Below are 27,993 nucleotides of genomic sequence, written 5' to 3'. Positions count from 1 at the left end.
GGAAGGCTGTGCTCTCACGTCTTTTCGCTAGAGTTTTCGGCGTTTCCGAAAGCACTCCACCGTGACGCTGGCGAGGTTTTCGACGTCTTCCGCAACGCGCTCCTCTTTCTTGAAGACGACCGCCACGGCTTTTGCCCTCGCGGCAGTCTTGAGCTCTCGGGAGAGAAGCGCGTCGAAGTTGAAGCCTAGGTAATCGTCGATGTCGACGTCTTTCCCCCCAGGCTTCGTTACGTCGCTGTCGAGCATGCACGAGAGCTGCCTGACCGCGTGGAAAAAGTGCGACTTGAGCAGATCCAGTTCCCACAGCGACATTTGCGCCTGCTGCTTCACACACGCTAAAACGCCCGACTTTTCCACGGCCAGGTGGGTCGGGAGACAGCGCCGCAGGACGCCCGCGAGAGCGTCGCGCGGCTGTCTCGGGTCGGCGCCTGCGTCTCCGAACTGCCGTCGCTCTTCCGCGTCCGCGGCGTCTCCGGAGACACTCTCGGCGGGCGGGGCGTGCAGGCTGAGATGGGCAAGGTCGAAGCGATCGCCCTCGACGACGAGTTGCGCAGCTAGGGAAGGGTGGACGTCGACAAGGGAGACGCAAACGGACCCGTACTTTTTGAGGAGCGCGTAGACCAGGGCGACGAGGTAGAGCGCGGTGGCGGGCGGAACGAGGCAGGCCACTCGAGAGCATTTTTTGATGAAGGCTGCAACCAGACTGTTTGGCAGCAAAGAGCTGCGCAGCGCAGCGTTCAGCAAACGCAGAAACCGGCCGTTCTTGCACACGGAGAAAGCGGCGGGAGTGACGAGCTGGAAGAGGCGCTGGTAGAAGTGGAAGCACACTTTCCTCGAATTCGACGGCTCGGGTTCCTCCTGAGCCGCCGACTCTCCACCGTTCGTTTCGGCCGAGGCGACGAGCGCATCTGGGTCGCCGAGGCGGTGTTTTGCGAGGAGGAAGAAGAGCCCTGAGAGCGCGAGAACGGCGACGGAGATGGTCTTGTCGGACGCGTGGAAGGCGTCGAGAAAGAAATCCGAGAGGAGCAGGGGATTCGACATGTGCGGCAGCAGCGCCTTCGGCACCGAATGCAGGAGTTTCTGCGTCATTTCCAGATCTCTGGGAAGATTGCGAAGATACAGCAGCCAGACTTCCTGGAGGAGAGATCTGTACAGCGCGGGGTCGGCGCACTTTGTCGTTTTAATGCTCGCGAGGAAACAACTCCCCGCCGAGGCGCGTCCGCGAGGAACGGAAACGCCCAGCTCGTCGTCGCTGCCTGTGTCGTCGGGCAAGTCGATGTCACTCGAGCTTGCGTCCTCGCGAGCCGTCGAACCGCTTCGCGCCTTCCTCGGCGCTCTTCCCTCTGGAGCCGGGAGGCCTATCAGAAGCGGGAAGAGCCGCCGCGCGAGTTCCGGGAGGTTCTCGGCCTTCCACACGTACCATTTCTCCGCGTCGCCAGGAGACGTGTCTGTGCAAACGCTGGGCTCGTCGCTCGCAGCCTCGCCGGGGTTTTCCCCCTCGTCGCGCTCTGTGGCAGAATCCACAGCCGGTGTCTCGCCTTCAGCGGCGTCCAGTCCGCCCTTCGGGGAAGGCGCGCGCCGTTGCTCGGACAGGATTTTTCGGAGGACCACGAGGAAGTAGTAGCGCAGATCCGCGAACTTGCACAGGTAATCGGTCAGGAGTGTGTTTCGCAGAAAGTCGGAGAACCGCGACGCCCGGAGAAGGTGAGCAATCAGCAGCTGGTAGGCTGCGAGGGGAAACGCGCTCTTTTCTTCGGGTCGGATGGAGCGGCGACTGGCGAGTTCGAGGGAATGCTGGTGCATCAGCAGCCGCATGAAGAAGCGGAGTGCGACACTCTGGACTTCATCTTCGCGATCTCGCGACTCGAAGAGGTCCGCGAGAATCGCCTGGAACTGATCAAAGGCGCGGAGCAGCCAAGTCGTGAACTTGTCAGGAGCCTCGCCCGGAGCCGTTCGCGTCGGCGCGCGAGAAAAGGAAAACCGGAGATTCTTGGTGGCGCTCGCCCTCTTCAAGAGCGAGAAAAACGTCTCCAAACGCGGCAACAGCTCGTGCAACGTAACCGCTTGCTGACACTGGAGAAGCAAAGCCTTCGCCTCAGCCACCGTCGCCGCGTGCCCCGACGCCGGAGCGCCGGCGTGGCTCTTCCCAGTCATCGAAAAAAGGAAAAGGAAATGACAAGGCAGAGGAGAAAGAAGAAAGAGAGAAAACTGGCGGACCTCGCCAAGGTCCGGGGCAGGAAACGGTCCGGAGACCGCGACGGAACAAAGACGAGAAGAAGCACGCCTTTGGGGGGCTAGAAAGACTCGACAGAAAAAGCTACGTCTTCTTCCTCAGTTTCCCGGTCCGAGGCGGGCGTTCGTGTTAAAAAAAAGCGGCGACTCCCCCGTCACCAGCGTCGAATGCTTGGCGGCAAAAGGCCGGACAGAAAGCACAGAAACGCGTTTCCCAGGACGTTTGAACTGCAAAGATTTGTAGGTTTTCTTTGAAACGGCGAGGGGAAGGAGCGTGTCCGTCCATTGTTTCACGCTGCGCAGACGGCTGTTGCGGCTTTCAACGGAACAGGCTTGAGGCGAAAAAAGACTGGCAAGGAGCGGGAGGGCGAGAAAGTGTGGTTCGGGACGCAACTCTGGAGTGGAAAAAGGGAGAAAAGTCGGAAGATTCGCCGTAGACGATCGAAAAAGGAAGGAGGCGTAGCTGTGTGCTTGCGATGAAATCGACGCAGAGAGATCGAGACACGGAGACAGAGAGAGGCTGAGCAGCGTGAGGCTGCTGCCAGCGAAAATTCGCGGTGAAACTGACTGCGCTGAGAAAACGAAGGCGAGCAACCTTGAGTACTTTTCAGCAGGAAGGCGAGAATCAAAGAAACTGACCACGGGAAGTCGGGCTTCTTCCTGTTCTCTCTCAAAAAATGCGAGGAGAGGCGCTCAGACCGCCAGGCCAAAACGGTCAAGACAGGCGGCACGGTGGACCACACCATGCACGAAAACCCTCGGACCTTGCGCGGCAAGTGTCGACTGGAAATGGAGAAAAGCGACGCTCAGAGAAATCTCTCCCTCGACGATTCGTTCGACTGCTTTGTCGGAGCTTCGCGATGCTCAGTCGAGAGAAACGCATGCGCGACTCACCGGGGGCCCGTACAGTACCCCACAGGAGTTGGCCGTTCTTCGACACCGGTTTCTCGTCACCAGCGCTATTTCCGTAAACCTATATATATATATATATATACATATATATATGTAATTGGTGATTTAAATACAGATGCCGACGTATATGCACATCAGCATCTGCATATATATATGCATTTATTTATGCAGGCAAAATGTACAGCTGTCACGCTCGTTTCGGAATACTTGCTTCCACGTCGAGAGAGATTGAATCAGCGGTTCCAAGAATACATATATACAAATAATTAAGCAAGTATTGATGTAGTTCTGTGCCTTTCTCTCGAGAGGTACATCTATGAAATTCAAGTGCCTATTTTAACCATTTAGACGGTCAGCGAGAAACAGCCACACGGGGGAGCGTACGGATGTCTAGTTCTCCCTCTACATACATACATACATACATACATACATACATACATACATACATACATGTATATATGTAGAGATGGATATGCAGTGTATTTTGTAAGTTGCGTTACGTGGATGCACAATTGGGGCAGCGGAGCAAAGAAAAACCTTACGAAAATGCGATTCTCCCTTCCTGAGATCCACCCCTTTCTCCTGGTCCTAGGCGAAGCATTCCTTTTTCTTCGAGCTAAGATGGGATCTCCCTTCACCTCCAAAACCGAGAATCGGAAGAAAAAGCCCAGCTTCTCTGTGAAACGTCTCTTCACAAAGCGCCACGTCCTCCGCGGAGTCTCGGCCGGTCTCGTAGACAGAACAGCCTTGAACCCGTTCCGGACGCACACAGGAATCCCGTTCGTGGAAGAAAAGCGAAAAAGATGCATCGGCACCATTTGAAACTCAACGCAACAGAGCCAGGCAGCGCTCAGCAGAGGCCTGCAATGACACCTGTTCCTAGAGAGTTTTCGCCTCCCGAAGAAGCTCCACCCGCTGTGTCCCGCTGCCGCGGATGACGAACAGAGACACACATACAGATCTCATTCACTTTTTCTCCATATACATATATATAAAAAGATGTAGTTATATAAATATACCTACATGAATTTACATGTATATAAATATATATAACTCTCTTTCACGCATGGCTGTTCTTTCTCTCCAGAGTTTACGGGTCACACATAAGGGGGGAGAGGCGTCACATGATCTGTTAGACATATATCTGCTGTAGATATAGAGGTCTCTCTTCATCTCTGTATATGCACGAAAGAGCATGGTGTGCATTGCGGTCGTGCCGATTCTTCTTCTCACCGTGTTGAGGCAAGTGTGGCGGCTGATTCGCTCTAACGGATTTAGAGATTTCCAGGCGTTTTTCCATTTTCGTTTTTGTGTGTTTCTGCGCCCACGAACATCCTGTGGCTGTCTTCACACCGCTTCTTCGCGGCTCCAGGGGGAAGCCGCACGTGCACCAGGCATATTAACTCGCCCGTTGCCCAGCTTGCTGAGTTGCTGTTTCGCGAGGATAGAAAGGGATCTCCGCCTGGCTGAAGACGCACGCGTGTGCCTTGTCTCACAGACGCGTTTTGAACTGTGCTTTGTGCGCATGCCTATGTTTTTTCCGCAGAAGACGGGAGCTCGATGGCGCGTGCGTATGTCAGGAAGCGAGCAAAAGCATTCTCAGTGAAAGTTGCCTCTTTCCTCCCAGAAACACAACAGCCAACAACCAGTATGGACTCATAGAGACTCGAAGCGCTTCTCCGCATTCGCCTCTACCTAGCTACCCGCATATATATATATATATATATATATATATATAGATAGATAGATAGATAGATAGATAGATAGATAGATAGATAGATAGATAGATAGATAGATAGATAGATAGATGTGGATAGATCTGTTGTGTGGCGCAAGGAGATGTATACCCAACGCAGGGGATTCGAGCGCAGATCGAACAGCTTGCAGCTCTGCCAAGACTTTCAGGCTTCGGGCTTCACAGCGTCTTCCCCTATCTTCCGATGGCGCATGAGGAGGCAGGCAATGGCCTCTCGCAGAATGCGTTTGCGATGCATGCGAAAGCGAAGCGCGACTTCGCGGGGCGCGGTCAGCGGCTCAAACGGCGCTTTTCCGAAGGCCACCTCCCCCGTGGGCATGCGCCGAGTTGCCAAGATTTCCGAGTCTTCTTCCAGAGACGCGGAGTGGGTTCTGTGATGCTCGTGCCTCAACAAACTGACGAGGAACTCGCATGCGCGCCGCTGCAGAGAGACACCCCACAAAAGACCAAAAAAGGGAATGTGGGCGGAAAGAGGCGCGAGGCGTGCGCGACCAACGACAGAGACGCGAGGGAAGAGAAAGGCGCAGGAAGTGCGCAGGGAAACGGAGGACAGAACGACGGTCGAAACGCGAAAGGCGCCAGAGAGCGGAACAGCGGCAACGGGGATTGAAAAAGAGACAGGGGAGCTCTCTTTCGAGAATGTCACCGCCGCTACACACCGAGTCACGAGAGGATTTAGGCGGCAACCGGCGAGGAACGTTTCTTCCCGTTGTCACCTGACTGGTTGCAACTGATGGCTGATTGCGGAATGCCCAAGGAACATCTCTCTGTGTTCGCCAGGGAACTCGCCCCTACCTCGTTTTCTGCAGAGAAGGGCCTTTCCCAGTCCGCCGCCGTCTCGACGTCGATCTCGGAGCCTAGGGTGTCTTCGTCCAGCATCAAAACCTGCACTCCGCAAACAAACGCCAGTTGGCCTGCACATTCCCCGAGTTTCCCCTTCTCATCTCCCTCTTCTTTCATCTTTCGTCGTCGGTTCGACGACCCAAAAACACCGCAACTTCTGACGCACTTCGCCGCGCTTCTCTGTCTTGTCCCGCCCTGACCCTTTCTTCCATCGTCTCCCTCGACTTTCCCACTGCTTCTCTGTCTCGTCCCTTCCCTCTGGGCTTCACGCCTCTCTGTTTTCTCTCCGTTTTCTCCGTCTCTTTCTGGGCGCGACAGGCTCTGGGTGGCTTCCACCCGAAACTCCGCACTTTTCGGGTTCCGAATTTTCCCCAGATTAAAGAACTCGAGAAAGGTCTTTCCTTGTTCGGCTGCCTTACCCGCGCGGCCGCCAAGAGCCTGCCTTCGACAACAGGCTCGCCGGCGAAAACGTCCACGAGGGGGGAGAACCGCGGGGCGGCCGTCGGTGGCAGCGTCGGATCAGGAATCAAGCGAAGCGCTCTCAGCGCCGCTGACTGACGCGGAGGAAGGCCCCCGAACCCCGAGAGCATCAGCAGATCTGGAACCTCCGTTGCAGCCAGCGCCGCTCGCACCAGCGTCGCAGAGAAGAAGACGTTTGTCTTCATCACTCTGAAGAAACCGAGAACCACACCCAGCTCAACCTCAAACGCGAGAATGCGACGCTCAATGGCCACGCAGCCGGTCCTCACAGAGCTATCTGCCAAGGCCGACACGCGCTCACGTGTGTGCATATATCCACAGGACACAGACGCATCGTCTCTCCAAACCACCCACGATGGCTGCATAGCGATCCGTAGATCTAGACTGATATAGATAAGACATACCGATATTGATACGTAGATATACATAAAGGATGCTAAACAGAGAACGAGGTAAGAGACATAGACGCACTTTTCCGTATGTGCGCCCACGAAGCGGTAGAGAGCATGTACATATGTACATGGAAAATCGTCTTTGTGCAAAGGGTTCAAGTGTCGTCATGATGGCGGTCGACAGTTACCGAGGAGCGGCATCGAAGAATCCGTAGTTGAGCAAGAGCCGGTCGGTGTCCTCGCCGTAGGAGATGCGGATTTCTTCTCCAGCGTGAATGTCCCTGGTTGCCACAATCCCAACGCCGTCTTCAAAAGCCCTCTCCTCTCTCTCTTCACGGAGAGCTTCCGTCTCGAAACGCCGAGCCGTCTCGCTGTCACCGGCAGCCGTCTGCAGAGCTCTAGCCTCTGACACGGCGCTTCGCCTGTCTCCGGAGTGGCGGGGACCTTTTCGATCCCATGTTGTCACTTTCGCGTTTGGGGCTACCTCGCCCTTCCCTCCGCAGTTGATCAGGTCGAGGAGAGGCACGAGCGCCACGGACGCCGCGCAGTCGACGCGGAAACTCCGCGAGGAAACGATGCATGCAGCCCATTTAAGTTGCTCGACGTGGAAGGTGTCTTCTGGCAGAGCGAGAGTCCCGGACTCTCCTGGAAAGGGGCTTTCTGGGAAGGAGGAAGACAGGGTGCGATCGATGTCGTCGGCGACGCACTGGAAGGTAAACAGCCGCTTGAGAACAGCGTTCACAATCCGGTGCTCGAGCGTTCGCAGTGCCCTCAACTCCCAGAACGGAGGCATGTGGCCAAGATCGCGAGGCAGAAGAGACACGCACAAATCCCAGATCTGCGAAACTGCAGCCTCTGAATCGCGCGGAAGACCCGCCCTTGGCACAGAAGCCGAGGCACACGCATGCGGCCGAGAAGGAGACAGTGAAGGCGAGAGGGAAGGCGAGAGGGAAGGCGAGAGGGAAGGCGAGAGGGAAGGCGAGAGGGAGCGAAAGAGCAACAGGGCGACGGCGAGACGCATTTGCCAGTTGCCCACGAGGGAGTCGACCTGGAGAAGCGTTTTGAAGAGGCACAGAGATTTGAGTCTATCCTTTTCGTTTGGTGACTGTGGCGACAGACAGGCGCGCACGGCGCGGGGGTGCGCTTCCTCGTCCCCGTCACGGCTGTCTGCAGGTTGCCATGCCTCTCTCCAGCGAGGCGCGGCAGAGGCCGAGGGACAAGAGTCTCTTTCTTGAGAGCTCGGGAAAGTGGAACCGGGGAACACAACCCCCCCCCGTTCCTCCCTTGGCGTTGCGGGCGCTGCGTGCGCTGCGTCTTTCCTGCCTCCCAGCCACGCAAGGAGGTTTTCCTCGCAGAAGTGGAGCCGGCGCGGAATCACCGCCACCACTTCGCCGGGGTGGAAATGGCGACTTGCAAACAGACCTCGGATTCGCGTTCGTCTCTCCTGGTCCTTCGTCGCGGCGGGCTCCGCCACGCGCCGTCCGTCTGCCTCGAAGGAATCTCCGCTTGTCTCCGCAGACGCAAAGGCCGAATCGGGAGAATCCAGGATGTCACTCGGCCGCAGTTCAAGGCCTCCCGGCGCGATGTAGGCGCCATGTTGACGCAGGAGAGAGAGGAGGCGGCTGAAGGCCTCGCCGTCATTTTGGGGGCACGGAGGCGCCTTCGACGAGGCATGCAGAGCAGTCGGGGCGAGCTGGGAATTGAGGGGAAAGCGAGGTCGTTTGTGTGGGGTAGGCGGCTGCGAGAGGCCCCGCAAACGAATGCCGTGCCTGTGCTCGGGTTGTTCCTCAAAAGAGAAAGGAGAGAGAGAGAGGCAGAGAAGAGGGACACCGGACTCCGAAGAGCCGCGCACGCGACGCGCAGAGGCGGAGGCGCAGAAGCGAGGAGAGACGCGCACGTGTCGATCACGAGAATCAGAGAGAGCGACGGACGGAAAAGAACGTGAAGGAGAAGCCGACGCAAAGGCGAGAGAAGGCGAGGCCCACGAGGAAGGCGCTGGCAAAGGTGATCGAAAGGAAGAGGGCGAGGCCAAAGGGAAAAAAGAGACAAAAGAGGAAGGGAAGGAAGCCACGGTCGGAGGCCGATGAACGCGTGAAGTGAGGCTCCGGCGGGGAAACAGAAGAAAGAGGAGAGCCAGAAAAACACGCGAGGCCTTCCCAGCCATCGATTCTCTCCCCCTCCACATCTGGGCTCAGGCGCAGATCGGTACGTCTACATGAAGAAAAGAGTACATCGAGATCTTGCTACACCCAAGCAGGCACCCGATGTGTTTGAGTGTACATACACTCGGCGGGTGGCGGGAACATCATCAACCCGCGCCGCCAAAAAAAAGGAGGCATCCAACGTCCCAGCACATGGAAAAAGAGGGACAGATCCAGCGCCTCTTCCCATGAGATAGGCGTAGGAACGTGTGCGTCTGTGTTTCCCGCGGTTTCCGCGCCGCCGCACCCTCGAGAGTTCTAGAAATCCGAGAGAAGCTGACGTCCAGTGTGTCGTGCGGGCCTGACAAAATCACCTTCCGGCTAAAACCGAGCCTTCCACGAAGATCCAAAAAGGACGTGGAAATGTGCAAAACACGCGCTTATATACTCACGTGCAGGTGTAAGCATATGACAGAAGAGCTGGAATTACTCCCCTGGTGCATTCACGTTTGTCTGGTGTTCATCCATACGGGCATCTAAAAAGTATATGCAGATAGACAGAGACACGTGTATAAATATAAAAATATAAAAATATGCATGTGTACATGTATATCTACATTGTCGACTCCTGGTCAACCGCGATTAAACGTGTATACCAGCTGCTGAATGTAACAAAGGAGATAAAAGGACAGCGGAGAGAAAGATGGATAGGTAACTCATCAACCGGCGTGACAAGATGGAGCGTGATGACCAAAACCGCCGTTTTTGCAACAAAGCAAGTGTCGAGCATCGGTTTTTGTTTGGGGGCAAACGACAGGAGAGACGGCAAGACATGAGAGAATCGCGCAGCGGTTTACGGCAATCGAGGCTTCCAGTTGAGACAGTGCTGAGGTTGATTCACTTTCCGGTTGTTTCCGCGACGCCTGGCGGAGGGCGAGAACGGAAAGAGGAGACAAGGTCACTTTTTCAAGCGAGAAAAAACCCGAGAGGGAAAACTTCAAGACACACACTTCCTTTTCTATGCCAGTTTGACTATGGGCATCGATGCGAGAGGTCGCGCATGCTGGCGCGGTCTCCGGAACAAGTCGCACATCTTTTCGCGTCTCCTCTACGACGTTTACACCAGAAAAAAGACTCGTCGCTTCCGCTGTGTTTCCTCTCTTTTTACCAAGTTTTCGAGTTTTGCTCCAGAGAGGCACACCTTAAAGAGTTCCTTACGTTTGCGGAATCAGGAGAAGAGCTCTCTTGCGGGCGCAAAGGACGTACTTCCGTCTCTCTGGAGGATTACGTCCTTCCTTTCTTGACAGAGGTCGGGAACAGCGACGATCGTTGGACCGTTGGACACACGTCGCTCTCTTCTTTTCCATGTCCGTCCTGCGGAAGATGAAGGGTTCCAGGAGCTCGCCTCGTCGCTCTCTTGTCCCATTTGCCATCGAGGAGCGCCTTCATTTCCTCTCCTTGACAACGTTCACGCAGTTCCGATTGTAACGAAGAGGTACTTTCTCTCCTTCCCTGCCTCCTCTTTCTTCCTCACCTTTCTTTCTTCTTCTCTCTCTTTCTTTCTTTCCGTCTACTCTCTCTTCTTCTCTTTCTTCTCCCCTTTTGTTTTCGCATTCTTCTTCGCAGTGGGGTCCGCAGCCCACCCTGGCTGCCTCTCTGTCCACTTATGCGGAGCCGTTTGCAAGTTTTCTTCCGGTGTCTGGACTCGCGCTTAGCTGTCTCCTTCCTTGCCGCTGGTCGAAGCTCCTTTCTTCCTCAGAAGGGGAAAGAGAGAGACAACTTTCCGCCGCGGATGCCTAAGCACTCTCGCCCAGTTGAAAACCCGAGGACAACTTCGGCCGCTTCGGCTGACAGCCACGCCAGTCGGCACATCCCCAAAGAGAAATCCGGGACAGAGAGGCAGTCGCTTTTTGCGATGTGCCGAATCTCTGAAGACTGTGATTCTTCACTCTAAGAGGAAAAGTGACGCACACGTTCATCTCTTTCTCTCCGAGCTGAAGCCATGGCGGTCTATATTCGTCAGAGCCCTCCTCGAGAGGGAGTGAGAGGGGGACGAGAAGATTTTAAGTGGGACTCTCTCACAACGAGTCAAGACTACGATTACTACTTAGGTGAGATTTCCAGATTCTTTTCTCAATGAACCAAACCTGTCGACGAGACCGATGAACGACAGGGAAGACTGCGTCTCTTGTGCTTTTCGCGAGAGACGGAAAGAGCTCTGCTTCCTCTGTCTTCGTCCGCTGCCGCTCCTCCCTCTCTTAATTTCTCTCCTATTCGCTGTCTTAGTGTCTCTTTTACTCTCTCTCTCTCTTAATCTCTCTCTTCTCTCTCTCTTATTCTCTCTCTTATTCTCTCTCTTCTCTCTCTCTCATTATCTCTCTCATTCTCTCTCTCAATCTCTCTCTTAATCTCTCTCTTCTTCTCCCTCTTCACCTCTCTCTTAATCGCTTAATCTCTCTCTTAATCTGTCTCTTCGGCTCCCCCATGCTATCCCTGTTTACATCTATTTCGCAGGAGCCAGCATGAAGATCGGCCTTTACTCTCGTGGGGGAAAGTTTGTGAAGCACGACTGGTGGACGAAGCAGCGGGGTGGAACGGCGCCGGACGACCTCGACGAAGAAACGCAGAGAGTGAAGAACTTTGAAAATGAATTAATGGGAGAAGCCTTGTAAGTCTGTGTTCTCTGGCTGCGCTTCCTCTAGGGCGAAGGGGCATCACGCCGCACAGCTGTTCATCGCATGTGTATGTACCTGTATGTATATGTGTATGTATATATGCATGCATGCATTTACATATCTATATGCATATATGTATTCTTGTGCTTTTAGGCATGTGTTCGTGCCGCGGCCTTACAAATTGCATCGTCTTGTTTGAGCAGCGTCGTCCTGCCGGCTCAAGTGGCGAGGCGGACAAGTGCAACGTAAGAGATTTCTTTTTCCGTTTTTTCCCTTCCTGTGCGTGCGTCAGAGGACAGAAGCCGAAGAATCTGCTCGTGGGCAACCCTTACGAGGACCGGCACGGTGGCGAGGACTCCCGAGGAGGAAGGCTGGCTGCTGGCGAAGTCGACGAAGAACGCGCCAAGCGAAAAAAACAGAAAAAAGAAAAGAAGTGCGTCCACAGAAGTCGGGAGTCAGATGAGTGTGTGTGGCAGGAAGAGCGAGAAAGCATGTGCCCGCCGGGACGGAAAGTGGAAGGGAAGGAACAGTCGAAAGCTCTCTCGCGTTCTCTCGCGCTCCTTTTCTATACCGCGGTGTGTGAAAAACATGCATGCGCGTATGACCTCCGCGACGCAGTAGAAGACGCGTCATCTCGAGTACTCTACAAGCCTGCCGTCCGGAGACGCCCTTTCCTCTCCTTTGGATGCCTGCATGCTTTTGCCACAACCCTTTTTCCCTCCTCACGTTTCGCAAGTGTGTCTCTCTTGTTCGTTATGCAGTGTATTTGGGTGTTCATTTGCTGTGTGGTTTCCCTATTAGTAAATCGACAGCTGGAGGACGCGAACTGAAGCTGTGAGACGGAGTTGACTCCTGCGCGTCCGTGTGTGGAAGGTTTTTCCGTCGCGTGGTGTGTATGGCTCAGGGGACGGGTCTCAGACACACAGCGCCCTACAACTCTCTTTTTGCGAAGGGGAGACGCGCGGAGTGTTAGGTGTCCGGTCGTATGTCGGTTTTTTCAGGAAGGAGAAGAAACGCCGCCGCGACAAGAAGCGAATGAAAGGAAGCCGCAGACGGAGCACGTCTTCATCTTCGTCCAGCTCGGCTAGCTCGTCATCGTCGTCGCCACGCCGCAAGCGATCTCCCGGTCGTCGGGAGCGGCGAGACCGCGAGACACCTTGCGGAAGCTTTGGCATGAGAGTCAAAACGGAGGCTTCGCACACCGACCGAAAATCGAGAGTCGAGCCAGCGGGAAACGCCCCGTTTTGCAACTCCACTCGGCGACGCGGCTCGCCAGACATGGTAGAGAGAAGGCATCGAGATTCAGGAAGTGCACGAATGGGCGATCGCTTGCGTGGCGATAGAGACGCCAGGCGGCAGTCTGATTTCCGATCGAAAGAGGCGCTCTCTCCAGACGGGGCTCGATCGCGAGATCGCCGACGAGCAGAACGAGACAGAAGTTCCAGCTTGAGTGAACACAGACACAGAAGGGGCTCAACAGACAGATACTCAACAGGCAGATACCGCCCGCGAAGTCCGAAGCGAGAAACCCGGAACGAATCTGGGCCCCGACGAGCCGCAGGATCTCCACCTGGACGGAGGGAGTCGCAGGCCCAGTGTGTGCGAGAATATGATGAGCCGAGGCGTGCCGCGGGAAGGGATTTCCGCGAGCAAACCTGTCAGTCACGTCGCGACAGGCATTTTGATGATCGCATGAAAACAAGTGGGGTGCGGGATAGAGACGAGGACGATTCTGACTCGCGAGGCAGAAAGCGTCGGCGGTGATTTTGCGGTTTTCGTCCACTTTTCAAAATACAGCAGGCGTCTCTTATCGGGATGTAATCTTTTGGAATGAACAAGACTGCGAAGCGGCACGCCGTTTCTGGTGCGGGAGTCGCACATGGGAAGCAAGCTGCAATTTTTTTGACAAAAAACCGTCGTGGTGTGGAAGCTGTCTTGAAAAGATTCAATTCCCGCAGTGCATCGCTTCTAGGGGCAATGTCCACATATATGTAATCGGATCATCGAATCTCTGACAAAAGCAGTCGAGGCATTACGAATTTCGCGTAGTAACGGCGCGTACTGGTGCACGCGGCCGCCTTTCAGGGTTCGAACACACTCAGCCTCTCTCGTCCATCCTTCGTGAGTGATGGATGCCCCAGGCGACACCCTCGCAAGCGAGGCACGAACAAAGCAGGTTTTGTTTACTGCAAGCATACTGCCAGGACACGCATCCACATCTTTGGTGTTCTAGATATTTGCCGTGGATGATACGTGTACATGGGTTTCGCACACTGTGCTGGTCCTCAAAAGCTTCCCCCAGCCTAGCGTAGCCTTAATTCCACGCACTGGGCTCGAAAAAAGTTGGTGGTAGAGGCACGCTGACCCACCGCAGACTTAGCAGTTTGGAAAAGGCCCTCCAGATCCTTTGGCACAAACTGTTTGCTTGGCGGGCGATCAGTTCCCTGTTTTGGGTGCAGTTTGTTCCGTGGGAACAACCAAAAACAACTGTTCCGGGTACCATCGCAAACTCTGCTTTTAGCGCTAGTGATTTTTGAAGGGCCAGGATTTCTCGGTCAGCTACGAACGTGCTTCCTCAGGGAACGTTTTCTGCAGCCCTGTTGTTTCGGTTCAACTTTCATTTGCTTACATCATGTATGAGGCGCGGTCTGTTCGGATTTATCCCCTGTACGCCGCCAGTAAGGGTGTCCGCGGCTGCGAAACGGATTGATGTTAGCAGTGGCGTTTGACGTTTAAGCAGAGACCTCGCTAAAAAAGTTGAAAAGTCTCCGGTCAGAGTGCATGTGATCCTGCTATGTCGCAGACTATTCAGCATGCACCGGCTGTATACGAAGGATACCAGAGCATGATAAAATCGATGCTACTCTGGATGAGGTGGGTACCTGCAGACAATTACCTCCCCTATTGCTCCCTCTTTTACCTTCAGGTGGTTTCCTCAAAATGTGTTTTACTCTGTAATCAAACAACTCCCAAGAGCTGCGTATCGGGACTGCATGCATGGTAGCCGAATACCCGGACAGCTGGAAATCGCGGCGGCGAGCAGAACGACCTTGAAGAAGAGATGTCAGCTCTAAAACGTACCAGGAGACATTCTTTCATGTGTCTGCTGGGCACCGGACACCAGAAATTCTCCACTGCTCTGCTCCGACATGGAAGGACGTGTTCATCTGTTGTAGGCTCTCGGGCTTCAGACCCGCTCGCTATCAGGCTCCGCGTGCACGGGCGCTACCTTTGCTTGACAACGGCGTGGGCCCCGCTCACAAATTCCCATATAGCTGCCCACAGAGAAGCCGTTTCTTCAGAGTCATGTTGCCTGGGACTTTCACCGTTCCGCTGTAGTTGTCAAAGCAATCTGGCCTCAGTAGCGGCCTGCCTGTCCACTCACCTGCCCCGTACGTTCCCGTGGCGGCAGTATCGGGCATCCACCTCAAGTCTCTGCCGGATTGAAGCTGCCCCGCAGTGGTTCAGATAAAACTACTTTCTCTCTATGTTTTTTCTCCTAACTTTAGACACTTTGGCACCTTGTACATGCACGGACACTGGTTCTCATTGTGGTAAAATGCGTCCTTCTCGAAAAGCCTTCCAAACTTTGACACCGTCATGACAACGTAACGTGTGATGCATGGAGGCGCCTTCTCCAGTGTTTTGTAGTATTGGAGTGACCTCAGAAACGAAAGACAGATCAACATGCCTGTCCCTGATAACAAGGATCGTGTCTTGCACACTCATCCAGGCACAAGCGAACGAGTGCTTCGCCTCATAAGTCTACATTGGCTTATTTTCTGTGGGGCCTACCGGCAGAGGGGAGGCACTGCATACCGATGATGTTCACGAGGAAAGACGTCAAACTTGCAGCCGGAACCAACTGGTTCAATCCTCCACTTCGGCCGACCACTGCCCAGAGCGCAGATCGCAAATCGAACACACGAGAGCTCGTCAATGGGGGATGTGGCTTCATCATCGTGGGACAGAATACATCCTCAGCATGTCCCCCGCTGCTGCTGTGGGCGGCCACCACAGATTCGGTTTGACGTTGGAGATTGTCCATGAGAGAACTCCGCATGGCATTGAAAGGGAGGGTACTGTCTACGTATCACCGGCGATGTGTCTTCGAACATCTTGCCCAAGGTTACAGAACACGAAGATTGCGTCCATTGTCCGCCGCTAGAACAGTTGCGGCGTTCAGCTGTTGACGGCACCCTCTTCTCAATGTCTTCGGCGAGCCAGTCGAGCTGTGTCATCAACTGGGCGGTACCCCGGAGACGTACACAGCCGTTTTTCCGAGGAAATGTGGAGCAGATACAGTGTGAATATGAGCCACTCTTGCACGCCCCTAGACGTCAACAGGCTGGCGGTTTGACGGCAATAGCTGCGCGCGCCTGTCACTTCGCACCAAACTCCCACAGGCCTTATCTCTTGGCGGATGCCCAGCGCTGTAACCGTATTCGATACAGGTCGGAGGGACATCCCACAAAGCATCACGCGCCCTGTCGTGATGTGGATCGAACAGCGGGCACCGCGATAGGGACAGACAGGAGCGTAAGCCATGAATCTGTTGAACTTCCTTTCATTTGCGCCCGACGAGTGTCATCGGTACCCTGTCCATGCCAACGTACCCTGCGGATCAGTCCTGTGGGGAAGACAAGTGGATGCGAGCAAGCTGTGCCCCAACGCTTCTGTCGAGGCCTATCGCAGAAGCTCTCATCACTGTTGTCAGACGGCACCGAGAGAAGCTCCACGACAGACGAAACCGATGTTTCAGAATGCTTGCCAGCTACGGGTAATCGGCAAGTACCGAAGAGTGATGACGAAGAAACATCTAGTGTAGAACTAACCACCCCGACTTCCACATCAGTGCGTACTCACGCAATAGCTGAAGAGCGTCTCCTCTTTAAATCAGCCGGTGTGCGGAAAACGAGTACGAAGCTCGAGTCTTCTTGCACACAATGTGAAGCGCCCACCATTCTCAAGGCAAGACGTCTCGACGACATTTCTTTAGGAATGAATGCAGGAATAGCACATGATGCAGCGAAGAGGAGTTCTCCCGACGCAGAGTTACGTGGATGGGATGAAGATGACCTCTTGAGCAAACTGTTTATTCAGGTTCTTTGACGATCGACGCGGGTCGCCTCAAGCCCCGATTCATGTTCAAAATCTTCCATAAAACGAAACTGCACCCCGCAGTGAGGGTCACCGATCATGTTCACTGAATATACAAACGGCAAAAGGGTATTCACACGGTCCATTACACCCCGAGATGAGGCTGCATATATATCAAGTTGTCGTCTCAGGGTGCATCCCGACTGTATTCAGTCCTCGAATGGTCCACCAGCGCACCGTGCTCCTGCCAACAACACAGAGGAATTCTAAATATGCGAAAATCCAGTGATTGCCTGCAGAAATCAAACGCGTACCGTACGGGCACCAGCTCTTTAAATCTTCAGGAAGCTCTTTTATGATGGCTGTGTCTTGGCCTAGTGACCCTGCCGTAACCTCCGGAGACGTTTGTTGTCAATACAACGATATTGGAATTGCTATTGGGAACTGGAATACCTGAAGCTGCTTCGCAATTCCTCGAGGGTTGCCAGCGCCCTGCCTAAGACCGTCTGTATTTGCCTACAATGGTACACAGACACCCTGGATGAATAAGTACCAGTTGACGTCAGCTGGAATATGGCCCCGAAGTGTCAAGTCACTTTCGCGTAAGAGACAAAACGTTCATACCGAAAATAGTATTCCGAAACCGCGCACTGCCGCCGCTCGCCAGCAAGCCGGCAGCTCCCACATCTACAGCAACTGGCGTCTCCAACATAACCATCAGCTGGGTCACTTGAATGTCTTACCGTCCTCACGCCCGCGGGGAGAAAACTCGTCGTCCGACTGTGCTTGGTACATGACCGATTGCTGTTTCTCTCCGGTCACACCTAGTCCGCCAAAAGACGCCGTGCACTAAAGATAATGTGGGCGTCTTGCCGACTAACTACCTCCGGTCAGTCGTATGTCACCAAGTTGCTCCTCGACGGCAACAGAGTACCACTGGCCAGCTGAAACGAACAATAACTGTACTGGAACTCCACTGATTCTGGCGTAGTGAACCTTACGCATGACATTCATGTAGGGCAGGCTTGCTAGCACAAGACGCTCTCCGTCCTTCACCCGCACGAGTTGGAGGCCGTTTCCGGCGGTCAAGAGAACTGCCCAAAAGTTTCGCTCGCCTATTCCCCTGAAGATTACGCCAGCTTCGTGGGCGCTGCGGAGCATAACTTCTGTCTGGACCCTCGAATTTTGACAAAGGAAATTCCGCTTAATTAGGGCTGCTCGTGATGAGGCTCTTTGTGGCAAAAAGAAAAAAGGGAATGGATGTGCTGGCTCGACCATTTCTTCGGCGCCGTGATAGTCGATCGTGTGATAAACCCCATCATACGTCCAGCCGTTTGTCACCACAAAATCCTCATCGAACAAGGTAGGCGATCTGTTTGGGTCAACGTACCACGTCGGGCACCCTTTGGCAGAGAAGTACGTCCGGAAGGAGCGAGGTTCCTCTCCCGGGAAAATGATGTTTGTAAGCCACACCATGGGGTTGAATCTGGGGACAGGGAGGTTCAACAATCTCGGAACCGGGAGCAGCGTCTGCTCGCTGAGTGTGGTGCTTGACGCCTGAACTCTCAGACCGCTCACCCCCAAAGCGATGCCGGAGCAAAGAAGAGCTCCAATGCTCACAATTAGCTTCATGATTGTACCAGAGTATGGTCAGATCAACAGAACGCGCTTCCTCGAACCCAAGCGTCTAGGTCTGGTCTCGAGAGGTCCATAAAAGCAAAACACCGCATGCGCTTAGCCACAGGTCAGTGTTTGTACAGTGGAACTGCATCTCCAGAAGAGACGCAACATGCTGGACAGTGGAGGAACGACCCGTAACTCAAGTCACGCCCCTTCCGATCCCAAAAGCACAAAGATGAGAGCACTATTCCGTCTATTAGCAACACTACTATGTTGCGTCCCAGTGGGGCACTGCTGGGCAGCACCCCCACCTGCAGTGTTTCCTCGTCTTCGGGACGATGTGTCGAGTGGCGAATTCGTTAATCTCACACGCGAAGAGGAAGAAGGAGAGTTCAGTGTGCGCGTGCTGAAGGAGTCATCCTCGCGTTGCGGTTTGAGGTTAAACGACTGGGCAGAAATACGCATGCGATCGTTCGGTACGACGACTCATACACTCCCGCTACACTTGCGCTAAAACTTGATCCACGCAGCTCCGGGTGTCAAGATACTGCCACACTTATTCGAGGTAGGCCTCTCTAGAGCAAGGTGTTCCATGGAAACCAGACCACTCTCGCCGTGCTAGAACAAGGAGTTCGGGCATGCACTGCAAGGATTCGAAGTAAGAGCAACGTGTTTACAGACCTTGGTCACCACACACATTTGGCCCACAAACAGGTGGGAAAACATAATGTCACCCCGTTGAACAGGGGGATTATTGGAATGTGTGTTGGCGAAATCAGGTATGTCAGACAAGACACTCGCAAAGACCTATTGATCCTAAGAGTTGTCTTTCAGAAGAGTTGGGATTAAAATTGGGTAACTGTTACCCTCCTGAAAAAACATGCGCTTCCCTTTTCACATGGCATGCTTTGCAGGAACATGGGGAAAATATTCTACGTAGGCAGCAATAACCCAGCAACGGCTACACCAGCCTCACGTGTCTTGCTCTTCAGGAAGTCACGCTGGAAAACTTCAAGAGAATACACCGCAAAACTCCACGTACAAAGGACGAACTTTGATGGCTGATTTGTTTACGTAACACAGTTCTGCTGGCTACCCAGTGTCTTCGTATGGCTGTGAATGTCATGACTAATGCTTTGACGTCTACCGCTCCGCGTTTGCATCCTCTGACAGCTATGCGCACTTGTACTCAAACCCGCCTGCCGCTTTGCCTGACGCAACTCCGTAATTGTCTTTCCATTCGGCATAAAGATCTCGTACCGCAACAGAGATCTGTTCACCGTCTTAGTCGTCATAAGTCACATGTGGTCCCCAGGTGCAACCGGGTGTTTCCTTGTCTTCAGCACCGCAGCACTCCCTGGAAGAGAAGACAGTAGCAGCAAAAGTGCAACATGAACCGGGCCGTTAGCTGGAGTCCCTTCTCCCAAAATTGTCGCTGAGACAGCCGTGTTTCTCAGAACAACACGGTTCACTGGGCGAAGCAACCTACCAGCAAGAGCCTTTCCATCCTTTGTGTTTCGGGTTCTCTTCCACCGCCGCATAGTACTTCTCTCCTTCCGGGTGGTAGCGATTCACGTACGGTTGGTGGTGAAAATTACAACCTGAACTTCGTGCCTTTTCATCGGAAGGATCGAAGTATGAATGGCATCTGCTACAAAGCTTCTGATGAGCCGAGTGTTGTTGAACGGGCGGCATGCTTGGCGGTGTCTCGCGGAGATTGTCTGCGGAAGTGGAGCCCCCCGATGGAGAAGACCAGGAGAGTTAGCAGGTGAAACTACCTCGTGCTTCGGTGGCACATGAAAGTTGACACGTATCACTTTGCGGTCACCTAACCTTTTGTTCGTAAGCGGCGGCATCACAGTTGCGTAGCTGTTATCACGAAAAGTAAAATATTGAATATCTTACGAGGCAGGCAGGCAACCTTATCTTCGGAGCATGCAACTTTGTCAGCGACAGCTTTTCGCAACCGTGTCGTTTTCTATCTCTCAATGAGGATATTCCCTAACCGGACCAAAAACCTGGGCAGTCTGGCCCATTCTTTATTGATTCACCTAAAACGAAGAGAAGGATAGATGGACTATTCTTGACACAACGTCCGTCGATGCCAGTGGTATGGCGCCGCCATTGGCAGGAAAAAACGGTACACCGTGTCTGGTTGTGAAGCAGATGCCCGCAGATGGCAATATTCTGTGGTGGAAGGCATCTGTCGTGTTCGCGAGAATTTCACTGTAACCCGCGATAGATGCCGAAAAACGGCTGGCGGCTTAATACTCTTTCTCGAGTGGAAGAGCACACCTCAGCACTTGCTGTCTTCTTTCTCCATTCGGCCGGCTTTTCCCAGCAAAATCTCTGCAGTCGCGCGGTTTCTATGCGAGGGTTCGAGCTCACCATTCATCGTCATCAGGTGGAAAGCGTTACGCCTCTTTGATTATCACCGTTTAGATGGTGCGTAAACGTGTCTCTTGTGGGAAAGGGGGGTTTAAATCACAGATAATGAAGGGAATGGACTTGTCAGGGAAGAATTAAGATAGGTAAGTGTCGTCGAATTTGACTGGCAACCGCCATCCGAAGAGGACATAACTACATGAATAATAGCGTTTCAACGGCTTCTTCGGAGTCTCATTGCCGTTTCCATGTGCGTACTGCGAGGCCAAAATGCGCATGCCTGTTCCAACGTATACTCATGAATGGAGTTGTCTCAGGAGTGAGACGGCTCTATTGTGGCATGAGACACTCCAAACTTAAGGGGAGTGAAAGTTAACACAAGTCACTCTCTTCTCTGCCATTTTGCTCGCCGTCCCTTGCCGAGAATAGCTTCCGCCATCCTCTTGTACTTTCCTTTCTGTGGAGCCACCGAATAAATCGATTCGGACTCCGCTGAGGAGGAATTAGGAAGCGGTGCTTCCAACTTCCTTATTGTGGCCGCCATTAATATACGGCCCTGGTTCTAAAGAGGCTAGACGCTCTGGGTTGAAGCTTATTTTTCTGTGTGTATGAGGAACTAAGGCAATGGGCAGAACTGCACGCGATTTTTAAAAACTATTTCAAGTTGAAGCTCTTGTAGAGGTGACACGGACACTAGATTGTGATTGTTGCACACTTGTCAACAAATAGCGTTGCGCTTCATCTAATTATCCTCTGAGACTTTATGGCCAGCGCTATATGTAACTATCTCGGTTTCTTTGAAGACTCAGCAGTGTTCCCACTTGCCTCGATCAACTAACAGCCCAACGTCGCCACACAAGGTTTGTACTTACCAGAATTCACTTCGCCTATGCGAATCTAGGTATTTTCCCTCTAAGGACGGGGGCATTTCCTCATGATGGACCGTCACATTATGCGTGTAGGTTCGCTTGTACAGAACCGATGTAAATTCTTCAACTGACTATACTGTGTCTCTTTCGAATAGCTTTTATCTGTGCTGAGAAAACGGAGTCTCTCGGCCTGAGTATAAGCAACAACGGGGTGAGTATTGCACAGGGGCATTGGCATGAAACGTTAGGAAAACTTTGGTAGTATAGAGAATATGAAAACAGGAAAATTTGACAAGAGAATCAAGGCAGCACTGGAAACTCTGAAAATCTGCCGACTTGTCGAGAAACCCTTGTGTTCGCACTTGTATGACGAGAACGTTTCCGCAATCGTTAGCTTTCGCACAATACCGTTCTCTTCATGTTTTTCCTTGCCGACAATCTATAACTTCGAGTGAAGTTTCCTAGACGGCGGAATTCTTTCGGGGTTCGCGTTTTCCGAGGGGTCTAACAATCGCACATGCTGTTTTGCACGCTTGGTGTGTAGAGGGGTTTCCCCAAACTGTTTCGTCTGTAGTTGAATCCCGATATTGTGATCAAAGAACGTTTTCACAAGTGTTCTCCATCTGCTGTGTCATCAAGCCTCTACAGCGGAAGACGACCGGACGGCGGAAAAGGGGAGCACACCAACGCTGGCGGAATTTCTTCTCTTTGCTTTGATTTTATCAATTTCCTCCTGAGCAGAAAAGTAACGAAAGAATATTTACTTTGGTGGCACCCCACTAAAAGGGACGGACGACCGTGCTTTTTCTCCTATTCCCTTCTTTTTCCACCACACAATTTCTTCGTTCTCAATTATTCTCTCATCTACGCGTCGGCGGGGAGGATAATTATATTCACCACAGCAGGAACTTTCAATTCCCTATCTCTCTTGTATACGAGACATATCTATCTGTGGTTGTCTAGCTCTCCATTAAAAGCATCAGTCTATACATATATCGATCGAGCGACGAACAATTCCCAGTATATATATATATATATATATATGTATTGAAGCTCTCCAGAGGTGGCTATCGGCACTCGCACCGGCACTTTGCATGTGAACATGTCTGCCTGGCCACAAATGCACCTTCTACTCTGCTCCTGAGTGGAATATGCACACCTTAATCGGAGGGATCCTAATGATCTGCGCTGCGGTTGGGCGCTTTGATGGATCTCTGTTCAGCATGTCGTTACACAGCTGTCGGAGATCGTCTGAGTATACGGACGGCATGGCGGGTACCTGTGGGAGAGGCACGTGAGTAGCAGGAACAGCTCTTGTATATATCTTTCACCTTAAATATATCCAAGTATCACCTATCTCTTTCTATACATATTTACACATTTGTGGATATGCATGCTACTGCTCTCTCTACATAGAAAAATACCCAGTATTCACACATACTTTCTTTGCTGACGGCCGCTTGTGTGTAGACATATTCACATACATCCGTTTACGTATAAGCTTCTATGTATCTACTTGTACGCCTGAATAAAATTTCACTGGACTACCAATCTGCGTTTTCTTGTTATAATCTGTACGAATTCGAGAGAAGGGAAAAATCTTCTTGCCGTGGGAAAGGAGCCAAAAGACTAAAAGGAACAAGAAGCTTACAGGGAGCTTGGAGATGGCGTCTACCAAACCCTTCAAATCATTCGCATGGAAGGGAACGGTCAAGGAAGCCTACAGAATCAGTTTCAACAGAAGCGCACTGTTACACACCGGAAACGCATGCAAATGTATGCATATATACACACACAAGATAAACAAATATACATGTATGAGCAAACATAGGCTGCATATAATTGTAGTTGTCCATTTACGTTAGCCTATACCATTTACCCAGCTCTGCATGCAAATTACATATCATTGGGCATAGGCGCATATGCATGTATCTATATGTGTCTTATTTAGTATCCCACGAATGGAAAGATATCATGATATTTGAAAGAGTACGGTCCAGTATGCTCCCAGATGCGCCTCTACCTGCATATGTTTTCGTTGGCGTAGTGCGACTGCCTGCTCCGGCAGGAAGGAGCAACAGAGTCCTACGGAGAAAAAGCTAGTCTTCCTCGGTCTGCGGAGGGAAAACTCACGAGTTCGTAGAGAATGCATCCGAGGGACCAAATGTCTGATGGAAGCGAGTAGCTCTGCCCCTGCATAGGAATCCATAAACCACGACGAGCGCGAACAGTGAAAAAAGAAACCAATTGCTTGTAAGTACAAAGCTGTGGCTTTCTATTTTGGCCTGAATCACATTTAGCCGTCAATAGACAACAAAGCATATGCGGGTAATCAGCCAGGATTTTGGTCTCATTCTCAGTTGCATTCTACCAATATCTTCTGAATAATTCGTAAAATCACCATGGACGCGAGGAATTTAACTTCTCGTTTTCCTTCTTGCTCGTGATCCTCTAAATCAGCTTCGCGCACCAAGCTGAGAAGAGAAACCTTCGGTCTCTCTACCGGACCACTGAGTGTGGAAGAGCGTGGCGCTGGCGTTTGCGCTCCTGTTGTTACCGATAAAAGCGAATAACTCTCCTTGCGAGTCGTGTTGTTTCTGTTCTTTCATTTCGTGAAGAGCAGCTAACTAGGAACATGTGCCACGGTTTGTATTTTGTTTCCTTCTGTACTATGTAAAAGTAGATGGTACTGTGTTCCTTGTGTGATGTATATTTTCTCCGCCGGTGTAGTCATCACGGCAACCAAAGGTCGCTGATTCCTGCTCCCATGAATCGCCCGCAGAGGATGAAATTTCTTCCCCCTTTCCCGGTTTTCCCTGACTTTGCAGATTTCTGGACTCAGGTAATAGGGCGTGCCGATTGTTGTTTGTGCGCATGCAGCCGGAGACCCGAGCATCTTGGCGATTCCAAAATCTCCGATCTGCAGGTCATCGTTTGCCGTCAAAAAGAGATTCTGTGGCTTCAAGTCTGAAAGGAAAAATCACAGACTGGAGAGACCTCATGTGTGCTAGCGGCAAAAGCTGCGACAGGCAAACAAAATACAAAAATGCACACGAAGACTCCTGAGGATGTCCAGAAAACGAAGTGCCTTTCAAAACCCTGCCTGAGGCCAAGCATATACAGTATTCATGTATATGAATGTCTGCATATCCGTAAATATCCACATACATAGGTATGTGGAGGGCTTTGTACTTCTCCTGGTACTTTACCTCGATGGAGAATATGCATGCTGTGTAAATAGTTTAGGCCGAGAGAAGCCTGGGCGATCCATCGTTTAATCAGGTTCTCGTCGAATCTCTGGCCGGTTTTCTTCTGCTCTTTAATCCGAGCTGCAATGTCTCCACCTGAAGAAGGGGTAGAAAATTTCCAAAGAGGATGGGGAACCATATCGCACTCATTTGCTGCTCACGGCAACAGCAAAGTGGAACGCGCACTGTTTCATTTCTCTAGAAGACATTGAACGTACGGGCGGAAATCACAGGAGTACGTTCACGATACGTCAGCTGAAGTTGCAGATAAAGCGCAGTCTCAATGGAGTATGTAGGCATCGAGACTCCAAGAAAAGTTGGAAATCTGATTTCTCTAACAATTCAAATTGCAGCTCCGTCGCGTTCAAACATATACATAAGAACCCCCCAGAAACAGGTAGAGACATATACGCATACAACAAATATGTATGTATATACGTACATATATACATACGTCTGAATACAGACAATAGACTGTATCCACAGTCGTACCATCGTTTTCTAGAGATATTCGATCACAAGGAAGCCCATTTGACATTTGGAGACGGGGAACGCGCCTTCGTTCGTGGCGTAGTGCCACCAACTGTCGGCACAGGCAGGTATGCACGTAGAAGCCAGGAGAACGCGTAAACGAGTCTAGTCGCGTCCCTACACGTGTAAGCGAAGAATACACAGAGACCTTGGAAAGAGTCTAAATTCTACCTCACCAGCAGCGAAGTCCATAATGATGCACAAGTGGTCTTCATAGATGTAACTCTGGTGGTATCGCACGATGAAAGGATGAGGCTTGAGCGTCGAGAGGACCTAGAAAAGAGATAGGATCAAGGAACCAAGACGTGGAAAAATGTTTCCAACTCTTTGCGGTTTCAATCCAAGACACCAGGTAAAATCTAGCACAATCTGCACGTGAGGAGAATCAAGCACAGCAGTCTGCAAAACGATGAGGGTTCACAGGAATCGTGGCGGATTGAATTTTGAGATCAGACAGGAGTGACAAGAAGCGGTGGAAGGGCGGCGAGGCTCAAAGACCAGATGCACTTTTTTGAGCGGAGTAAGGCTGGGTTGCTTTCCACAAAATACACCTTTGCTTCATTGAAGGTGTCTTCTCTAGTCTTGCCATCCATTTGTGAGATGTCGATCAGCTTCATGACGTATCTGAGGGCCACAACTCGCAACAAACAAAGCCAGAACATCATACAATGAAGACGGCAGAGACCGCCTGCCCAGGAGCTGCTCCTCCGATCGCCCTGGGCAGAGTGACACATCTGAGTGGGAACGCAAAACCTTTACGCGTCTTCTGTTTCATCCGTCGATCGAGATGCAGATATGTTTATATATATATATATATATATATATATATACATATTTGTATCTCTATGTGGAGGTCTGTGTGTAAGTGCAAAGGCCTGTGTGTTAGTTTGCCTGTATTCCGTAGTCAGATTTAAGTTCGTTTCTGTTTCACCAGGTCTGCTGAAGAAGAGCACGTGACTGAAACATGAAACATAGCTCAGCAGACTCCTTTTTCTTTCGGGCGATCCAGTATAAGCAGACGTGTCCGGGCGTCGTTTCTTTCTCCCTTGTCTTTTTCCTGTAAGTCTTTTTCTCAGATACGCTCGAGGGAACGATCACGAACTGCGTGTGTCACACGTTCGAATTAGCAGAAGAGGAACGTAACGAAAAACGGAGAAGCGAGTAAAGCGCGATCCAAGAGCCTGTTCCCCCTCTCTCGAGAAACGTAAAACATCACAGACCATTGCCCCCCCCCCCCCCCCCCCAAAGGCACGGACGGTCACTTCTGCTCTGAGGTTAAGAGTTTGCTGGTTGATATAAAAGCGTATCCGTACGCTTTCGTGCGTTTCGTCCTCCCACGGTAGACTTAGTGGTTTCCTTGCGACAGGTGTATAGAAACAACGCTTCCGCGGTGTTAGACTCATCTTTCGTTGCTTCCGGTTAAGGAGGACCACCCCCACTACGCTTTGCCTCATGTAGAAGATCAGCGTTCGTTTTGAACGTACAGTTTCTGTGCGTCGTCCTTGTCTCGAACGAGATACGCTCGGCCGAAAGACCCTGAACCGATGAGGCGAACTTTTTTGTAGACTGGCATTGTTTCTCGGGCCTTTCGGGAGAAAGCGCGCAACGAACACAGAGGCAGACCAACAATAGGAAGCAGATCGCTCTAGAAAGTCTCTACGGCCCTTTGTACCGGGAAAAAGAAACAAACCGGAGCAAAAAAGGTTTGTATACGTCCACGGGAGAAGAATGGTGCTGAAAACGAGTCGGGAGCGCAAGCGAGCGCGCCAAGGTTTCATTTATGCTTTCTTCGTTTTATTTGAAGGAGATAGGAAATATGAGAAGATTTTGTGTCAGCAGAAAGTGTCTTCTTGGCGATTTTGATTCCAAGACAAGCGCAAATACCAGACAAACTCAACAGACGAACGGACACGTTTGCGGCTTCAATTACAAAACTTGCGCTCCTCAAAACTCCCGTTCTTCCCCATGCTATCATCCCTCAGCCTTCTCTGCATGTACTTCGTCAGAGAGAGCAGAGAAGCCTTGCCGAGTACACAGAGCACTCCCCCCATTCAAACTTTTCTGTCTTTTAAAAAGGGGGGGAACAAACGCCTGAAAGCCCTTTGGATCTCACGGTCACCACCAACTTCGTAACTAGGGAGGCAGGGTATCCTTGTTTCTGGTTGTTGCAGCGTCGTTGTTCTTGATAGCTGGGAACCAAAAGCGAGGAAAGACAGATTCTCCACCGCCAGAGGTTGTTGCCTCTGTAGCGAGTGAAACGTGAATTAAGCGAAGCCAGGCCAGAATCGTAACACTTTCTTTGTAGATACTGAAACTGTCACTGCAGGCGCTAATAGACACAGTTCAACAGTTGCCACACAATTACCACCATATATATGCATATTTGCGTGTACATCTGTCCATGTTTTTCCCTCTATCTATTACCGTGTAGAAGGGTTAGCTGGTTTGTTGGTGAACTGCCAACTTCGCAGGGACTAGTTGCTTAAGTTCCCCTTCAACCGACAGAAGCTACTGGATCGTGCTGGATTTGCACCGTTCAGGATTTCTTCTGGGTTGTCTCATTCCCAAGTTCCATGATTGCAGCCGTCGTGCCAAACAGCCAGTTGATGCAAATGCGTTCGGGACTCCCCGCTAGTTCTGAAAGTGAATTCGTTCTCGGTATTGCTGCTTGAGGCCTGCCGCTGAAGAAAAACCGCTCCTAGCCATAATTGATTTGCACCGGAACGTTGACTTGTCTAGCGATTCTTGCCGATTCGTCTCAAACGCCCCTCCGTGATGTGCACCGAGATGTCTCTTTCCTTGCTTCTTC

General features: G+C 51.9%; 7 protein-coding genes across 7 annotated transcripts; 3 read left to right on the top strand and 4 right to left on the bottom strand.

Annotated features, from left to right (window-relative positions):
• Nucleotides 1–27: 27 nt before the first annotated feature.
• On the bottom strand, nt 28–2,154 carry NCLIV_010500 (hypothetical protein; the record flags this gene model as incomplete). The annotated part of the gene is made up of 1 exon (XM_003880565.1): nt 28–2,154. One exon carries the CDS (start codon nt 2,152–2,154, stop codon nt 28–30), a length of 2,127 nt encoding a protein of 708 aa, XP_003880614.1.
• Nucleotides 2,155–5,045: 2,891 nt separating this feature from the next.
• NCLIV_010490 (hypothetical protein) lies at nt 5,046–7,408 on the bottom strand (the record flags this gene model as incomplete). The annotated part of the gene is made up of 4 exons (XM_003880564.1): nt 5,046–5,321; nt 5,696–5,785; nt 6,163–6,412; nt 6,804–7,408. The coding sequence occupies 4 exons, from the start codon at nt 7,406–7,408 to the stop codon at nt 5,046–5,048; spliced, it is 1,221 nt and encodes a 406-aa protein (XP_003880613.1).
• Nucleotides 7,409–10,758: 3,350 nt separating this feature from the next.
• Nucleotides 10,759–12,519, top strand: NCLIV_010480 (conserved hypothetical protein; the record flags this gene model as incomplete). Its single annotated transcript, XM_003880563.1, has 4 exons — nt 10,759–10,867; nt 11,271–11,424; nt 11,724–12,006; nt 12,433–12,519. 4 exons carry the CDS (start codon nt 10,759–10,761, stop codon nt 12,517–12,519), a joined length of 633 nt encoding a protein of 210 aa, XP_003880612.1.
• A 3,121-nt stretch (nt 12,520–15,640) lies between these two features.
• Nucleotides 15,641–16,543, top strand: NCLIV_010470 (hypothetical protein; the record flags this gene model as incomplete). Its single annotated transcript, XM_003880562.1, has 1 exon — nt 15,641–16,543. The coding sequence occupies one exon, from the start codon at nt 15,641–15,643 to the stop codon at nt 16,541–16,543; it is 903 nt and encodes a 300-aa protein (XP_003880611.1).
• A 162-nt stretch (nt 16,544–16,705) lies between these two features.
• NCLIV_010460 (conserved hypothetical protein) lies at nt 16,706–18,163 on the bottom strand (the record flags this gene model as incomplete). The annotated part of the gene is made up of 6 exons (XM_003880561.1): nt 16,706–16,779; nt 16,846–16,924; nt 16,985–17,037; nt 17,275–17,343; nt 17,416–17,475; nt 17,533–18,163. 6 exons carry the CDS (start codon nt 18,161–18,163, stop codon nt 16,706–16,708), a joined length of 966 nt encoding a protein of 321 aa, XP_003880610.1.
• Nucleotides 18,164–18,386: 223 nt separating this feature from the next.
• NCLIV_010450 (conserved hypothetical protein) lies at nt 18,387–19,209 on the top strand (the record flags this gene model as incomplete). Its single annotated transcript, XM_003880560.1, has 7 exons — nt 18,387–18,627; nt 18,682–18,716; nt 18,774–18,809; nt 18,866–18,930; nt 18,986–19,006; nt 19,066–19,087; nt 19,144–19,209. 7 exons carry the CDS (start codon nt 18,387–18,389, stop codon nt 19,207–19,209), a joined length of 486 nt encoding a protein of 161 aa, XP_003880609.1.
• Nucleotides 19,210–22,039: 2,830 nt separating this feature from the next.
• NCLIV_010440 (protein kinase domain containing protein, related) lies at nt 22,040–26,757 on the bottom strand (the record flags this gene model as incomplete). Its single annotated transcript, XM_003880559.1, has 8 exons — nt 22,040–22,138; nt 23,057–23,125; nt 23,539–23,598; nt 24,227–24,372; nt 24,615–24,749; nt 25,361–25,457; nt 25,736–25,808; nt 26,669–26,757. 8 exons carry the CDS (start codon nt 26,755–26,757, stop codon nt 22,040–22,042), a joined length of 768 nt encoding a protein of 255 aa, XP_003880608.1.
• Nucleotides 26,758–27,993: the final 1,236 nt, after the last annotated feature.

The sequence above is a fragment of the Neospora caninum genome, chromosome IV, assembly GCF_000208865.1.
Source record: "Neospora caninum Liverpool complete genome, chromosome IV".
Lineage (NCBI taxonomy): Eukaryota > Apicomplexa > Conoidasida > Eucoccidiorida > Sarcocystidae > Neospora > Neospora caninum.
The sequence above is the reverse complement of the archived record's forward strand: the minus strand, read 5'-3'. Positions and strand labels throughout refer to the sequence as shown.